The following is an 18672-nucleotide window of genomic DNA, read 5'->3' on the forward strand; positions in this document are numbered from 1 at the left end:
CAATTCTCTGTTTTTCGAAGATGGATAACCTTTTCCAATTCCTTTTTCTGTGTCTGAAGCAGGTTGAGTGTGCAAACCACTTTTCTGTGATGGATGACATCCAATCTCCATTGAGGGATTATTAAAGATGTAAAGTGAAGGGCAACATGCAATAAGCAAGATTGGGAGGTTGTTTATACTGTGGCCATTTATTTAATAAACATTTTGTATTGGATTTATCTTGAAAAGTGATAAAGTGATCCATAAACGTTTATTTAGTATTATTTGACAGTAAAGCGCCATTAGATGTCATTAATTTCCACCTAAGTGGGGCAGTAAATAAACACTTAAGTGTTGAGGGAAACAATAAAAATGAAATTTCCCCCAATGGTTGGCTCTCATAAAATTGAGAAAACATTTATTTAATAATCAATCTTACTAAATAGCATTTTGGTATAAACACCTATGTGATGATAAATTGGAGATTGGCTTCTATTAGGGCAAAGCTGTGCCCACACCTTTCTAACAGCATTTTGCAAGGAATATTTCCCCATGAAATAAAACATACTAGTACGGAAATATTCTCAATGCAAAGGCAGTAAAAGTTACTTGAATGGGCTTTGCCCTGACCGGAGCCGAACTGGATAAACTGACACCATTTTTCAAATAAACCTCCACATAGCCAAATGCTATTTGGATTAGTGGAATTTGTTGAGGTGTTAGATAGTTTTTTTGTTTGGTGCAAAGCAAGGTTTTTAAAATCGACTTGGATAATGAACCAGTTAGGGGTCCGGTTCCCGGGTCGAATGGTTCGACCGTTCGTTTTGACAAAAAATATTAAAAAACAATCAAAACCATTGAACAGTTCAACCACCTGAGTCAGCGGTTTGTTGACCAAATCAACATTTTTTTGGCAAAAATCCAATTTTGGTGAAAAACGGAACCAGTCTTCCTGACTTTTCCAATCTGACCGTCCGGTCTGGTCTGGTTTTGAAACCCATGGTGCAAAGGGTTGCAATGTTTTTCTATCACAACGTAGAGGGATTTGCAACTTTATTCAAAACCATTGGGCATTTTACAAAAAACAAAAATAAAGTTTAATGAATTTGTAAAACTCGTTCCATTCCGTTCATCGTCTTCTTCTCTTCCTACGCTTACCAACGAGATAAAGAAAAGCAAATACGAGGCTCCCGAGTTTCAGTTGCCCCCTGTAAGATTCGTTCCTACAAGACTGCATCTGATTTATGTCAATGGAGAAGGGAACCAGCTAAAACGATTAAATGGATATTTTGATTATACATCTATCTTCGTTGGGGCTTATATCCATTGATCCCGCCATCCCAAAAGGCTGAAACTATACTTTGAAGTTGTACATTCTCATAGGGTTCAATTATGATATGGAAAAGATATAATATCCGAAAAATAACTGATTAATAAAATCATAAACATGGTAATAAATTAGGTGTTAGTTATTAAAATTCATAGGTGGATTTTGATTGGTCAAAACTTTTTTCATATCATATCTTTTCCGGTATCATAGATTTTCCGGTTGTAACATGTTCTTTGCAAAATTCTTGGATTTTTGGTAGCAGTGGCTGCCAGTAGGGTTCCCAATGCGAGAGATGTTCTCAATGCATGTAGGATGTGCATGTGATGTAGGTGTGAGGCGCCCTATGTGAGGAGTAGATCTGGTCTCCCATCCTTAAATGGAAAAGCGAAAACCCATCCAATCACGTACAAACTTAACTGACAACCACGTGGATAGTACAGGCCCACCCATACTTTATGCTTAAAATTAATTGATTATAATGAGATGACGACAATCAAACACTAGAAATGATTCTGATATCATAGCTCTGATACTATCTCAGAGAACTATTCAACCTAAAAGCTTCAACTATTAAGCGAGATCCTCGAATAGATTTTATCAACAGTACAAAACAGGCCAAGGGAAACATCCATTTCCAAGTTTCAACTTCATCGTCTTCGGCTGGAGCAACTGAGGCCCTTCCTACCCTCAAAGCACGCTTCTCTTCCTCGTACACAACCCCCACGGTGACTAATATCAACAGAAATTATCCAAAATCGTTGAAATTCCAATTGAGTCACCCTCCAAAGTCCAAACCCCTCTGCCGGTAACCGTCAGTCCTCTGTTCTCCTCCCCAAGCTCAAGCTCCTATTGACGAATGGCGACCTTGAATTTGTCGTGGCCGTTAATTCAGAGGCGAACCGGTTGCAACGCCTGATCCAACAGCAGTATACGATGGATGCTATTTAGAGCAATGATTGAGAGAATCTACGGATAAAGGAGAAGCCTTGATGCTGCTGCTAATGGAGCTGTGATACAATGTATGGTAACTTAAAATAGACCAAAAGAACGTTCAATTTGGTCAAAAAACTGATGCTATTGGAGCTGTTAGGGTTGTTCACATTAAAGTTAAAAGATTTCTATTAAGAGATAAGAGCTAAGAGGAAACAAACAGACTCTAAGGCCATGATTGATTTGAAGAAAAATGTAGGGAAAAGAAATGAAATGTAAGGAAACCTTTACAAATCTTGTATTTGGTTTCCTTGTCTTTCCCTTCCTTTTCCTACATTTTCCTTCAAATCAAACATAAATGTCAAACCAATCAAACCTGCCCGACCCAACTTGAGTTATCGATTTTTTAAAACCACAGGTCAGTTCCGATTTGTGTGAGAAAATAAACCGATAACTCGGTTCGGTTTCAGTTTTTATACATAAAAACCAAAACTGAATCGAACCGATTCGACCCTATATATTTTAAGTAATTACTAAGCAGTCCCTACTCAGCCCTACTTCCTATCATAGTTAACTTTAAATTTAAGTAAAGTTATTTATTACCTTTTTGGGTTTAGCAAACATTGATGTGAAGGAGTCTTGGAAATTGGAATGGACATACATGTTGGATTGTTGGAATCTTCACTCTTCAATTTTGGAAAGAGAAAAAAAAAGAGAAGTTAAATAAAGTTATTTATTATCTTTATTAGTTTGTTTATTACCTTTTTGGGTTTAGCAAGCATTATTGTCAAGGACTCTTGAAAATTAAAATGGAGAGACAACTGTGAGAGTCTTCACTCTTTGGTTTTGAAAAGAGATGTTAAATAAACCGATAAGTCGACCCAAACCGACCCTTCATGTTTGGATCGGTTTCAATTTAGTCAATAAATAAACCAACTAAGTTGGCTTGGTTGAAGAAAATGAGTCAAACCAACCTAACCCCACCCGTGACCTAAGAGTTGTAAGACAATGTACGGTAACTTAAAAAGCCCTATTTCATTTATTTATTTTGTTAGAGAAAAAGCCCTATTTCATTTATTTATTTTGTTAGAGAAAAAGCCCTATTTTATGTGCTTAGGCTCTTCCAATTATTTTGTTTTTGGGGAGACAATGATTAAAGAAACAGGTTGGCATTTGCTTATATTTCTTCTTCGTTACATAATCATAGCATGTCATCATCATAATCAATGCCTTGTCTCATCATTTTAAAATATAATTCCTTTTAATTTTAAAATAATTTTAAAACTGAAATTTTTTTTTTGAAAATTATATAAGTGAAATAATGTTTTAATTATTATTAGTATAATAATAGTTGTAATTGTTATTCTATTTTATAGTATCTATTAAATTTTTTGAAAGTTATTACATATTTTCATTATTTAGAAGCTTCAATAGCTATAAATCATTTAATCTATTTATTTTGTGTCAATAGTATTTAATTTTTTTAATTATTTATATTTTATATTCTTATTATCAAATATTATTAAATCTATTTATAATTATTTTTGTATTTTTAATCATGTTTTTAAATTTATTTCATAATTATGTTATTTAGTATATTTTAAATATTATTTAAATATCTAAATAATTTCGTTATTTAAAATTTTAAAATAATAATTATTTATTAAATTAAATAATCCATAACTGTTATCATATAATTTGATCATTTTAAATATTTAAAATTTAGTTATCTTAAATATTTTGGTACTTAAACTATTTAGTTATTTAAATAATATTTAAAATCAAACGAAGTTGAAACAATTTTCTACCCACATGGCAGATTAATGGTTCAACCATTTGGGTCAAATTGGTCAACCCATGGTTTCATGATTAAAAAAATAAACTAAAGAAGTACAAAAAATATGAAAAAAAAATAAAAAAAAAAACAATTTTAGGCACATGTCATATATTATATATTTGGCATATTAAAAACTAAATGTGATAAATAAGAATTATTTTTATTAATGGTAGAACTTGAATATAAGAATTAGAAAAAATGATGTCTAATTTGTGATTCCATTGTTAAATTAAGCCACCATGATGATAACCAAGTAAATGGTCCTTTGCAAGCAAGTGGTTTGGATGTAAATGGACTTGGATTCATTGTTTGGTGATGGATTTACCCATTTGACCATAATATAAAACCATGTTCTAAAAGTCAATTACAATTCATTTCCCTCCCAGTTAAATAAGTTAAATTGTAATGTCATAAAATAAATAATGAAAATATCAAATATAAAAAATTCTAAAACTTATAAAAAATTTTGAAAATTTCTTTAATATTATATATATTCTTCATATCTATGATGCTAGAAAGTATGATACCAAAAGAATTTTAACCGATCATACACCACTAAGAAATTTTAATGAATACCATTTGATTGGTGGCATATGAAGGAACCTAGGAGTAGCTCCAAAAGAAGAAAATTGAGAGAAAGTAGATTGAGATGGTTTGGTCATTTGCATGTAAAACCATATATAAATCTCTTTAAAAAGGTGTTCAATTTAGTATTGAAGAGTTAGAATAGTCAAGGGTAAATCGAGAAGGACTTAGGTGAAAGTAATTAAAAACATAAGTGTCTATAATTTAACGATGGATATAGCATTGAATGGTGAAAGGGGATTAATGTAGCTGATCCCATATAACTTGGACACAGCTCTTAAATGATGATGGTAATCACCTAATTGGTTATCATTTTTATGATATCAATTACACTATGATTTGATCACTTATCTTTGAAACATGAGCTCTAATAAGAGCATTTAAATTTTATCATCATTGGAAATTGCCACATGCAACACATGTATACATTTACTAATAAGTAAATGTTACATTAAATGCCATAAGCATATCATCTAATAGTTCTTATTGTTAATTAAATTAACAATTACTATGAATTATTGTTAATTAAATTTAACAGTAAATTATTGAGATTTATTTAACAATAATTTAATTAACAGTAAATTTAATACAAATAACATGATTTATTTAATAGTGGATTTTCAATTACTATTTAGGGTTGGGTTGGTTCACGGGAATAGCAGTTTGGAATCAGAACTATAATGGTCATTACGATTCCAACCATTTGGCTGGGCAGAACTGAAATCTGATACCCTGGTGGAATGACATTCCTTCACTGGAGGAATGCCCATTCCCTTCCCTTTCTTGGGAATGAGAGTCCATTTCAGCCAATTCTGATTTGATTCCGATTCTAATTGAACTAAACAGGTAGGGGAATAGACCATTCTATTTTTAATTCCAACGAATTTTGATTCCAATTCTAATTCATCCATGTCACATGTGCCCATAGAATATGTTCCACCTTGTTCTAATACATCTTTTGTTCAAAAGCTTTGCTTATCACAATATTGAAGATCTTCTACTTGAAGAGATAAGACTATTGTAATCCATAAGGCTATGTTTTGTTATGTGGGCATTTATTGGAAAAACTCCGCCATATCAGCGCCACTTAGGCATTGGCATTTATTGTGCATGAAGCCACTGTTTGGTTTCAGTGTTTATCAGATAAACATAAAAAAAAAACAGAAACACTTGGATTTATGTGCTTGAGGCGTTGGGGGAAACTTCAAATTCGGGTTTCTCCCAACGCCCTAACATTTATTGAAATGAAATGCTTACTCGGAGCATTGTAAGCCGAGGTGGAAGATAGCTTTATGCAGGTGTTACTTGAAATGCCCAACCAAACAACAAAAAAAATAAACATTAAGCTGAGGTGGAAGATAGCTTTATGGGGTGTTACTTGAAATATCCATGAAACACCCAACCAAAAAACAAAAGCAATAAACATTAAGTTGAGGTGGAAGATAGCTTTATGGGGTATTGCTTGAAATACCCATGAAATGCCCAACCAAACAACAAAAGTAATAAACGTTTAAAGTAGTGTTTATCAATTAAATGTTTATTTGATAAACACCCCATCTATAAACGTCTATAGGACCAAAAACATACTAAAACAACACCAACTGAGTTATCTAAGGAGAACTAGTCTACTTCAAATAAATACACTTAGAAAACGGGGACTCTGCCCCATTCTCCTTATCAAATCCCTCCTTGAATGACAGTAAATTTTCAGTAAATAGGGGCTAATAATTATTGAGTCCAACAATACAGCTATTCAATAATTACTAATTTTGACAGAAAATAGGGGCTCTACCCCATTTTCTTCATAGAATCTGTAGTAGTGGTAGATACCCAGCCGCACATATGGAACATTGGTTGTGTTGTGGTTATCGATATTTTCAATGTGCAGCTGGATGAGCGTGGCCATTAATATGTTATGGTCAGCAGATCTGAACTGAGAGTTTGATAATTGCAATCACTTCCCCTAAATTTTCTAATATAGTTGTAAATAGACTCCTTTTGTCAGAAACCTCTAAAAAGAAGAATGGGAATGTCCAAAATACTCGTGCAGTTATTTTTTATCAAAATGTTTATTTTCCAAATTTTCTCTTCATATGAATCATTAGTTCAAACCCTTCCAATTTCTTTTCTAAAATGAATTTTCTTTCCAAATTTGTCTTCATATCAATCACTCAATGGTAAAATTACAATTTTAAATTCTCTAGTTTTCCAATGTTTATAAAGTTTATATTATTTTTTCCGTAGAAACCAGATTCAATAGATATTTTAGACATTTTCACGCGTTTTGTTAGAGAAATTTAAAAGAGAGAATCCACTTGCAACTATATATATTAGAAAATTCAGAAAAAGGTTAATTACCAAACTTCTGGGAAAATTTCAGCTACGATCAGAAACTTTCACCAATTTACCCTTTTTAATATTACCATTTCAATAGCCTCGTCTTTTTTTTTGGTCGAGCATGCCTAAAATCCATCTTGCTGGGATGTTTTTGGGTGGGGCCGAGCTCGGACTGGATCATGCCCCCAGTTGTATTTTTTTCTTTGCTAAATGATATATTTTAGTTTTTAAAAAATTACTCTCTTTAGTCTATATACAAGCTTAGGCTGCGTTTGGAAACGATGCAAATAAATGTAAATGTAAAAATGTAGAGTGTAGAATGGTTCATATAAATTGTAAAGTTGTGTTAGTTTTGTATTAACAAATTTACCTTTTTACCAAATAGACTTTTAGTTGAAATGGATGCAAACATGAATTTCTATAAAGCATATGCTTTTTTTTTTTTATCAAAAGCCCACTTGAATGCAAATTTACTTCTTTTTTATTGATGTACCTTTAAGCTGCGTTTGGAAACGATGCAAATGGAGTATAAATCCCGGTTCAGGGTAAATTTGCACTCTGGTTCACTTTTGCCTATATTTGGCAACATTACATTTATGCATTGACAAATGTGAGACCAATGCATATTTACATTGATAAATTTGCACTCTGGTTCACTTTTGCCTATATTTGACAACATTACATTTATGCATCGACAAAAATTTGCACTCTGGTTCACTTTTGCCTATATTTGGCAACATTACATTTATGCATTGACAAATGTGAGACCAATGCATATTTACATTGATAAAAAGATGTAAAAGTACATCAATAAAAAAGAAGTAAATTTGCATTCAAGTGGACTTTTGATAAAAAAGAAAAAGTATATTCTTTATTGGAATTCATGTTCGCAACCATTATGGCTAAAAGTCTGTTTGGTAAGAAGGTAAATTTGTAAGTGCAAAACTAACCCAATTTTGCAATTTATATGAACCGTTCTACACTCTATATATTTGCATTCACACTTATTTGCATCGTTTCCAAACACAGCCATACATCTTATTATCAATGTAAATATGTATTGGTCTGTCATTTGTCAATGTATAAATGTAATGTTGCCAAACATAGGTAAAAGTGAACCAGAGTACAAATTTACCCTGAACCAAGATTTACACTCCATTTGCATCGTTTCCAAACGCAGCTTTAAGGTAACAACTATTGGTGACTGACAATCTATTCTAAATTGAGATCTGCTCCTCACAGCGCTCCTCATACCACCTTACAGTCGCATTCCACCGTGTACTGAAAACATCTCCCATGAATAACAACATACAAGTATGCAAGATGTTTTCGATGTATGGCCGGTACATGCTGTTAGGAAAGTGTGACCGTGTGAGGAACGCTCTATGAGGAGGAGCAGATCCGGACTCATCTATTCCTATTAGAATGTATTTTTGAAATTATACTGTATCTTCGTATTACATACTCCTCAAACTATTATAAAATAGAAATTAGTTCTTGGAAAAGAGCAATCCATCTTTATGCATAGAATAGCATGTGCCTAGGGGTGTCAATGGACCAGTTTTGAATTGGACCCCGTCCAAACCAAATCAATTTGGACAGATTGGATGGACCAACAAAACATATTGAATTGGACCAGTCCATATTTAATGGTCCAAAGCATTTATTGGATTGGATTGGACCCGGTCCATCTATAATGAATTTATATTGGATTGGGTTGGGTTGAGCCAATATCTAGTCCATTGATAGAAGATAGGAATATAGGTGTCAATGGATTAAGTTTAAATTAGAATTAATCTAAATTAAAGCAAATTTGAACAGATTAGACTGATCCAAAATATTCATTAGATTGGGTTGGACCTGGCCCATTTGTAATGGACTCACGTTGAACTGGATCGAATTGGACCAAATCCAATCCAATTGACGCCCTTACATGTGCGTTCACACTAGTACGTACATTAAAATTCATATACATGGGGAGGTCAATTTTTCTTAAAATGTAATGACTTGGTGACACTTCCTTTAGTATCATTTGTTTGATCATTTTCTTGGAATGAGTACTGTCTCCCACATGGGATTTGATTTCATTAAATTGTGGAATTCCTGCATTTTCTTTTAATTTGTTACTCAGACTCGGAAGGAGCATCCAAATGAGAGGATGTGCAGATTTTTATAATTGATGATGAATCCAAATATAATAATATAATATGCTCAATATGGGTGGGTGGTAGGGGTGGATTCGAGCCGAGCCAAGCCGAATGCTTGGATATTTGAGCTTGGCTTACTGAAATCATGTTAGGCTCGAGTTCGAGATCAACTCGGTTCAAAGCTCACAAGTTCAAGTTCGGCTTGACTCGATTTCGACTACAAGTCATGTTTTTTTAATAAAAAATTATGCATTAGGGCTGTTCAAAAGAAGACCCAAACCGACCAACCCGAGTCGGCCGGGTTTTCATCAGCACGGGTCAGTTTCGGTTGTGCAAATTCCTAAACCGATGTGTGAAAACCGAAACCGACCCAAACCGAACCGACTTAGTTCCTAATTCAAACATGAAGTTCCAAAAGCCCATTAGGCCACCTAGTTTTTGAATGGTTGCAAGAAACTTTGGATTAGTGAATAGTGATTAATGAACAACTTTTGTGTATATGTATGTGTATGTATGTATGTGTGTATGTATATAATAAAAAATTAATTATTTATTATACTAGGCTCATGAATCTCACGAACCAAGTTTCACTAGGCTCGAGATCGACTTCATTAGCAAACGAGCCTATATATCAAGCTCGAACTCAGTTTAAACCGAATTGAGTCAAGCTTTTCATAAGCCAAACTCGGATAACTCATGAGAAACTTGGCTCGTGAGCACCCCTAGTGGGTGGTAACTTTTAATGGGACCCACTTGAGGACTAAGACTCCTAGACTAATTAGGGATGCACTTATTTATTTCATTTGTTAGTCCAAGTCAAATTTGAAATCTGATCGAAGTCGTTCTGAATTTGATCTCTTTATAAATGGATTAATTGATCGAATTTGAATCGACATTTACAGAGGAAAAAACCAGAATAGAGAAATTGGGTCTATGTAAAGTGAGATGGTTGATCACGTCAAGCTTTGTCCAATGGATAGTTTTCTTTTCGATAGTGGAAAAATAGCAAGGTCATCCAATGATCTGCCTAACTAATTTGACCAACATACATTTAGGGTTTCTACCTACCGGTCGTTAGAATGAATACAGATGTGCTCCTCCCGCCATCCTCACATCACTTGCAGCGGCAGATCTGGAACATCTCCCCTATTTGTATCTTATTATTTATGGGAAAATGTTCTTAATGCACGCTGTGAGGTGGGTGTAGTTAAGAGTACTGTTATGCGATGAGGAACTTCGAATTCGGTTAGAATGGACATAGCCATTTTGTGAATCTTTTATTTGGAAGAACGTCAAATAAAGTTGCAGTATTTACACTTAGGAATGACAATTTTTTCCATGTTTTAAATTCTAAAAGAGATATGTCCTGAATGAATCATGAATGGGAATACTTTTTCCCCCACGCAGAGGGGGATGGGAAAATTTCCATCCCATTTGTAGATGAATTAGGAACAAGAAGAGCTCTCCCTGCCACATGGGGACCTATGATGTGTGTGTATATATGTTTGTGTTTTCAATAAATGGGTTTGAGGCCCAAAACTTGGGATTCATGTTGTGTATTTGTGATTTAGTTAATGAATTTGTGTTAACACCTCAAAAAATATGGTTGAATATATTGGAATGCAAGGTTTATAAAATCAAATTGGACAACGAACCGGTCAGGGTTCTGGTTCCTGGGTCGAACGGTCTGACTGTTCGAACTGAATGGATGGTCCGTTTTGACAAAAAATAATAAAAAAAGCGGTAAAAATCGTTGAATAAGTCAAATGGTTCGATCGCCCAAGTCAGCGGTTTGCTGATTAAATCAATGTTTTTGGTGAAATAACGATTTTGGGGTAAAACAGACCTGATCGATTCTCGATTTTTCTGGTCCAACCATCCGGTCCAGTCCCATTTTAAAAACCATGTTAGAATGTATTTGAATATATTTGGTCGTACATAGAATTGTAAATTATAACTATTTTGTTTTCAATTATTTTTAGAATCAAGTAGAAATAAAACACAAAATGAATTTGTTGTCATAAAAAGAAAAAAAAAAAAGAAGGAAATGGACCCTATGGGGATGGGGAAATCTATGTACTCATACGTGGCGACGAGTTTGTCATTCAAGAATATCTTTCAATGAATTTAGCATATCCAATGCTTAATTGGATGTTGTTTTCTTAGAGTATTCACATGATTTTTATTTTTAATGTAAATTCTTCCGTGATCACGGGTGATGTTACATTACATGTTAGTAAACTGATGTATCATGCTGTCAAACTAAATTTTCAGGTAATCAGTTCCATTTCACCCTTAACCCATTTTTTTAGTTAAAAATTGGTGATGATTTTTAATTGTGTTTATTTTAAATTTTTTTAATTGTAATAGACCATTCATTCAAACTAGATAGTCCAATTGTTGGCTCAGAAACTTGTGGCCAAAGTGGTTTAGGTTTTGGATTGGCTTTCAAGATATCGTAATTTTGGAATCAGCAACAATCATGATGGTCCTTTGGTAAGTCTTTTTGGAAAAATCTTTTAATAGTTCTTCCTTAAGATCTGAGCAGTCTAAAGCCTGTTTGGTTATCGAAAATTGTCCTGTCCGCTTTTTTGTACATTGACCTTTGGCGTTTAGATCTGTGGCAAACCAAACGCAAAAAGATAAAAGACGATCTACCGTAGATCACGTGAACAGTCGCGCCAAACGGGGCCCAAATTATTTCTCCATAAATAGCACACTCAGGCGTTCCAGTTGCACGATACTCTCAGTCTCCACCATTTTCCTCCATTCTCCTTCCATGGCTACTGTCAAAATTATAACCCTAACTGTCCTTGTGGCCGGAACCCTAGCCAGTCTTTTGCCGGATCCCGTTGTGGGTCAGAACTGTGGTTGTGCCCCTAACCTCTGCTGTAGCCGGTTTGGGTACTGCGGCACAGGCAACGATTACTGTGGTGACGGATGCCAACAGGGTCCCTGCAACAATGGCGGTGGCGGCAGCAGTAGCGGCGTTTCAGTTGCAGACGTTGTCACACCCGATTTCTTCAACGGAATAATCGGCAAAGCGGCCTCCGGTTGCGCAGGCAAGAACTTCTACACCCGAGGTGCCTTTCTTAACGCCCTTAATTCCTACCCTCGTTTCGCTCAGGATGGCTCCGCCGATGACTCGAAGCGCGAGATTGCTGCTTTCTTTGCACATGTCACACACGAGACTGGACGTAAGTTTCCTCAATTCTCTGCAACTCTGTTACTGAGTTGATTAATTTGTCTTTCAAATCTAAATCTTTTCTGGGTCTACGTACGTACAGACTTCTGCTACATAGAAGAGATCGATGGTGCCTCAAAGGACTACTGTGACGAGAGCAACACGCAGTATCCATGCGTTCCGGGCAAAGGATATTACGGCCGTGGTCCGATCCAAATATCCTGGAACTACAACTACGGGCCTGCCGGACAGAGCATCGGATTCAACGGTCTGAATGCTCCGGAGACTGTGGCTAACGACGTGGTGGTGTCTTTCAAGACTGCATTCTGGTTCTGGATGAACAATGTCCATTCGGTCATGAGACAAGGATTCGGCGCCACGATAAGAGCCATTAATGGCGGTGAATGTGGAGGAGGAAACTCCGGCGCTGTTCAGGCTCGAGTTGGGTACTACACCGACTACTGTAACAAGCTCGGTGTGTCGCCGGGTGACAACCTTACTTGTTAGAATGTAGTAATTAATTAATAACAGAGATCTCTATGAAGTTGCATTCATAGGGAAATTGAATAAACAGTACTCTAGTACTGTAGCATTAATAGAAAAGAAAATGGAGTGTAACGTAAATTAAATAATTAATAAAGGGATCGGAAGCCTTCTACTACTCGACTGTAATTTCATGGTATTTGACTCTTTCATTTGCCTTTTCTTGAACTTGACAAGTTTTGACTTTAGGCCAGCTCTAAAGGTACTTGTGTTGGCTACAAATTAAGCTGCGTTTGGAATCAGCATAAAACATCATTAATGTAAAGTTTTACATCGATAAAATTGATGTATTTTATATTGATTATCGATATAAAACTTTAAAATTAATGGGATTTTGCATCGATTGTCGACATAAAACTACACTTCATCCAAATAAACACAAAATTGAGCGAGAGTATACTTTACATCAATATTAATTACACCCTCTTTCCAAATGCATACAAAACCGAACCCTTAACTTACATCACATCCAAATACAACCTAAAGCTCATTAATTTGTTTCAAGCATTTCTCTTAATGGCTATATAACTCATTTTAAAAACCATCTCCATTAAAGATTGAAGAAGATTGGATAAATCATTTGACTCTCTTTAGCAAATTTAATTTAAACAAACTTTATTAATTCTAAGAATTTATGTTTAATCGTCCATCATATTCTTTGGTTTTATCGTCCATCTCCTTCAATAACCACTTTTCAAATCTTGTTGAATAAGATATCTTTCACCCACGTGACCTTCTTCTCTCTACTTAATTTAAATGGATAATTAATTTGGGTACCGATTATGATTCTTTCATTATCTTTAATTACTATCAAGTCCTATTTTTTATCATTATAAGAAACCATGGGTAGGGTACATGGTTGCAACAACGTACTGATCTCTTTCTCTCCCTATGCTTCTCCAACTGCAAACCTAGCTTGTGGGCGACGTGGTGTTCTACCTCATACAGCTTTCACATGTTATAAATGTTTTGGTATTTCCTTTCTTTATGTTAGTCAATTTGCATGTGATGATAATTGCTTCTTTGAATTTCACCATTGTTGATCGATGCTCGGGGCATTTCTAATGGACGGATTGGACAGACTAACAAGACATATTGGATTGGACCAATCCAGTCCAAAATATTTATTAAATTGGATTGGGTTGGATTAAGCGAATATCTGGTCCATTGATATAAGATAATAATTAATATATCTGTCAATGGAGTGGATTTGGATTGAAACCAATCAAAATCAGAATGAATTTGAATAGATTAGATAGTCCAGACATTGAATTGGACTGGTCCAAATTAGTCCAAAATATTCATTGGATTGGATTGAATCTGGTCCATTTATAATGGAATCACATTTGACTAGATCAGATTGGACCAAATCCAGTCCAAATTGACACCCCTAGGCCACTATATCAACTTCTCATCCCAGTGCACTCCTTTCTCTAAGTCTCCATTCCTGCCCTTTGTCCCCCCCCCCCCCCCCCCCCCCCCCCCCCCGGGCTCTCTCTGTACCTTTTGGGATGAAGCCCTACAAACCAGATCTCCTCATAAATAGATTGCCCACTGCAATTCTCAATTAATATCATGGTTTTAAAAAACGACCTAGAAATGGAATTGTTTTGGCCACCGGTTTCTAGGTTGATGGTTCGATCATCTAGTTTGAACGGACGGCTCGTTCTAACAATAAAAATTAAAAAAATAAAAAAGTCAAAAACCATTGAATGGATTGATGGGTTGACTGCCCGGGTCAATGGGTTGTTGACTGATTCAATGACGGTGGTCTGAGTGTGTGGATCAACGACGGTTCAAAAACCATGATTAATATAGTGCCACACCCTATGAAGTTCATGCCTTGCATGATCACTCTCATTACCATGGCCATTCTTGGTTATAGCCTTTCTCACAAAGGTTACCAATGTTTGAATCCCACTGTATCATTATTAGTCGTGATGTGGTTTTTGATGAAAAAGTATTCCATCCCCTTCTTAACTATTACGGGTTCTCAGTGTTCTCTTTGCATAATTTTTCAGTGAAAATTAATTTGGATGGATTGGATGGACCAATAAGACATATTGGATTGGACCAATCTAGTCCAAAATATTTATTAGATTGGATTGGACCTGGTCTGTCCATAATAAATTTAACATTGGATTGGGTTGGATTAAACCAATATCTGGTCCATTGATATAAGACAAGAATATAGGTGTCAATGAACTGTGTTTGGGTTGAAATCAATCTAAATTAAAACAAATTTGAACATATTAAACGATCCAGACATTAAATTGGACTAATCCAAAATGATCCAAAATATTCATTGGATTGGATTGGATCTGGTCCATTTGTAATGGACTCACATTGGACTGGATCGAATTAGACCAGTCCAATTGACACCCCTTCTATTAGCCTCCTATACCTTCTTCCTCTCCTCTACTTAATAACTTCCCCTCCACCTAAGTTTTGCTCTATAGAGTCCATTGCATGATGCGCCACTTGCTCTCCCACCAGTTTGATCTCACTCCAAGACTACTAGGTCCCAATCACATGTTTTCGAGGCTATATTGCATGTAATGCTACAAATACCCTATAGTGCATGTATTGCTTTCTTCACTTACTGATGATCTAGTGGAACCTGCTTGTTTTCACAGGTGCAAAAGCTAGCTTAATGGAGGCGTACCATGGGTTAGGGCTTTGATGTCCTCATGAATAATGGAACATGGAATTTGGTACCTCCTCAGCCACATATATGTGAACATAATTGGATTTAAATGGGTATATCCAAGGTTTTAAAAACCGACCTAGAACCAGAATCATTCTGGCCATTGGTTTTTGGTTCGACAGTTTGACTGTCCAGTCCAAATAGACGTACTATTCAACAAAAAAATAAAAAATGGCCAAAACTATTGAACAGGTCAACAGTTCAACCTCCCGAGTTAGCGGGTCATTGACCAATTCAACAGTTTTTGGCCAGGGACCGGGTTTGCGGTAAAACAGAACCAGTTTCCTAGACGGTTCCTAGGCTGAACAATACAACCATCCAGATCAATGGTAGTTCGAAAACATTGGGTATATCATATAAAGAAAAATGTTGATGATTCGATACAATGGTTTAAGGAACGACTTGTTGGTCAAGTTTTTTCTCAATAACCAGGAGTTGATGTTGGAGATACTTTAGCCTACTTGTCGAACCTACTAGAGTAAGAACAATACTTCGCCTTGTATCTTGGAGAGGACGACTGGTTAGGTAACCTGTTGCTGCCTAGGATGGTTTGAGGGCAACAAGGTAAATCCACTTCTAAGCTGAAGGCTGACTAATGAGTCTGAAGTTCGCTAAGGCCGAAGGCTGGTAGGTTAGACCTGTGGAGAGAGAGAGAGAGAACGTCAGAGGCCCCGGGTGCTGGCCCAAGGTGGAGATTTCGACGGTCAAGTTAGTACTGGTATGACGGGAGGCGGACGAGGCTTGATGTTGGGATGGTCAAATGAGGTCACGAGGGAGGCAAGGAAGTTCTTAGCAGTAAAGAGTCTAGATGCTCACCTTGAGGGGTCACCCCTATTTATACTTGAGCCTAGAGGTAGGTGGACACGAACGACCAGGATGCAGTCTGGCCTTGAGGGCGTGGCCATCTGAGGCCTCCGCGTGCGGCCGTGCTATTGGCCCTACATCACATGCCGACCTCTGCTCTACGTTCGCTCTCATTGGATCCGCTCTGTGCGCCACCTTCCGCCACGCGCGTGCGTGCCATTGGCTCGAGTTATAAGCACATACATCATTTGCCCCTCACTCTTGAGGCCGTGGTGGAGGTCTTATCTGAGGACCTTGGCTTTGGTCGAAGAGAGTGTGTTATCTTCACTGGGAGACCCAGATGGATCTTTTTAACGAGGGCCTCGGCCTTGGCTTCATCTTGTCGAGGGTGCACTTAGTTTTTGATTGCGGTGGCATCGACTCGGTCTTTGGTTCTCCTTCCGAGGAGTGTTGTAAAGGTTCTACCATGCCGAAGCCTCGACCTCGGCTTCTGCAAGTTCGAACCCATGTTGGATATGGGTAGAGGCGTACTTGCCCCCGGGTCCTGCACTTTGCTGATGTCGTGGTGAATCTATACAAGGTGTAGGCCTCGGTCGGTGGTCATCGAGGGTGACACTTGGTGGTAGGTGGTTGTGCATTGACCATGCATAGGACGGGTCCTGCTACTAACAAGCTACAAACCGTGTGGGGGATGATTTCTGGCATCGGCTGCCGGCCATGTGCACTATGGGTCTCCATACTAACGGGCCAGGGCCGTGCTCGAGATGGGCTCCAGGTTGGAGCCGTGCATGGTACGGGTGACCGCACCGTATCAGTATGCGAAACGAGAGCTAGGTTGATCGGGTCCCGCTACTTCTGGTTCAGGATCGCCGGGCGAACCATCTAACTCAACGAGTAGACTGACCGTCTCACTCAGCGCCATTTTGGTTCCCCGAGGCGAGTGACATTTTTCTGTCGTTGGATTGTGCCGTAGAGGCGGTCTCTCCGTGGCCATTAGATTGAAGGCGATCTGGGCCGTCCATTTTCCTTTAAATAGGGAACTTAGTCGAGTCTGCCCTCACCACTTGCTTCCAAGCACTTTAGCTTTCAAAGACCTCGAACTTCCTTCCTGCCTTCCTTAGAATTTTCTAGACCTTGTCTTCCTAGGTAAAGGACTTCTCCTGGTACAATGTCTTATTCAAACTCTGGCCTAGAATGCTATGGACTCCCAAACCCTTCGAAAGTAAGCTCCTTCCAAACCCCGATGCTTGCCAGCAGTAGCGAAGGCTACTCGGCTGAGCTTGGGGTCCTTGCTCCAAGGCCTACGGTAGAGGTGTTGAGGGAGAGGACTGCCTCCATAGACGCTAAATGCAACCAAAGGGGTGATGACTCCCCAAATGAAAGTGCTAGATCTATGAGGCCAAGGGGTCCCTGGGGTCACCCAAGGTGGTCGAGGGTGAGGAAGTTGTAGGGGGAGCCGATCTTCATGACCAAGTACTCATTCATCCTCATCACTTGCCGAGGTTTTGTCCCTACCGTGACTAGTAGGGTGATTCTTCCCTCCGATTTGACAACATTATCGAAGAAGCCAACGAGTGGCACGTTGGCGGGCTGGAGGCGCTTGGGCGCCAGCTTCATCTTCTCGAAGGCATCGTAGAAGAGGATGACGGCTGAGGAGCCACTGTCGACCAATATCCTCCTTACCATGAAATTTGCAACGATGACCAACACCACTAGCGCGTCGTCATGGGAGACTGAGATCCCCTTCAAGTCCTCGTCCGTAAAGGTGAGGGCTTCTCTTTCCTTCGGCTTCTTGGGAGTTGGCCCTCGGATGTTTAGCTACCTAGTGTAGGCCTTTTGGGCCGAGGCCGAGGTGCCACCCAAGGTCGTGCACCTAATGATGATGTCAATGACGCCTACTAACTGCTGCTAGGTCAAACCTGTAGAGAGAGAGAGAACGTTAGAGGCCCCGAGTGCTAGTTTGAGGCAAAGACTCTGACGGTCAAGTTAGTACAGGTGTGACGGGAGGTGGATGAGGCCTGAGGTTGGGATGCTCTAACGAGGCCACGAGGGAGGCAAGGAAGTTCTTAACAGTAATGAGTCTAGATGCTCACCTTGGGGGGTCACCCCCTATTTATACTTGAGACCGCGCGGCATCCGAGGCCGCCGCATGTGGCCGCACTATTGGCCCTACATTGCATGCCAACCTCTGCTCTACGCGCGCTCTCATTGCATCCGCTCTATGCGCCGCCTTCTTCCATGCGCGTGTGTACCATTGGCCCAAGATATAAGCGCCTACATCACAACCCA

The 18672-nt window shown here is 37.9% G+C and overlaps 1 protein-coding gene across 1 annotated transcript; it reads left to right on the plus strand.

Moving 5' to 3' along the window:
- Nucleotides 1–11870: 11870 nt before the first annotated feature.
- On the plus strand, nucleotides 11871–13060 carry LOC104598285 (endochitinase EP3-like). The gene is made up of 2 exons (XM_010260273.3): nucleotides 11871–12342; nucleotides 12433–13060. Exons 1-2 carry the CDS (start codon nucleotides 11925–11927, stop codon nucleotides 12834–12836), a joined length of 822 nt encoding a protein of 273 aa, XP_010258575.2. The 5' UTR covers nucleotides 11871–11924; the 3' UTR covers nucleotides 12837–13060.
- The last annotated feature ends 5612 nt before the right edge of the window (nucleotides 13061–18672 follow it).

This window comes from Nelumbo nucifera, chromosome 7 (assembly GCF_055504915.1).
Source record: "Nelumbo nucifera cultivar China Antique chromosome 7, China Antique-T2T, whole genome shotgun sequence".
NCBI lineage: Eukaryota > Viridiplantae > Streptophyta > Magnoliopsida > Proteales > Nelumbonaceae > Nelumbo > Nelumbo nucifera.

Bases quoted from the DNA above. Each gene is read 5' to 3' on its own strand.
- LOC104598285 (XM_010260273.3), top strand. From the start codon at position 11,925: ATGGCTACTGTCAAAATTATAACCCTAACTGTCCTTGTGGCCGGAACC. The intron at 12,343-12,432 runs GTAAGTTTCCTC...ACGTACGTACAG, and splicing joins TGTCACACACGAGACTGGAC to ACTTCTGCTACATAGAAGAG.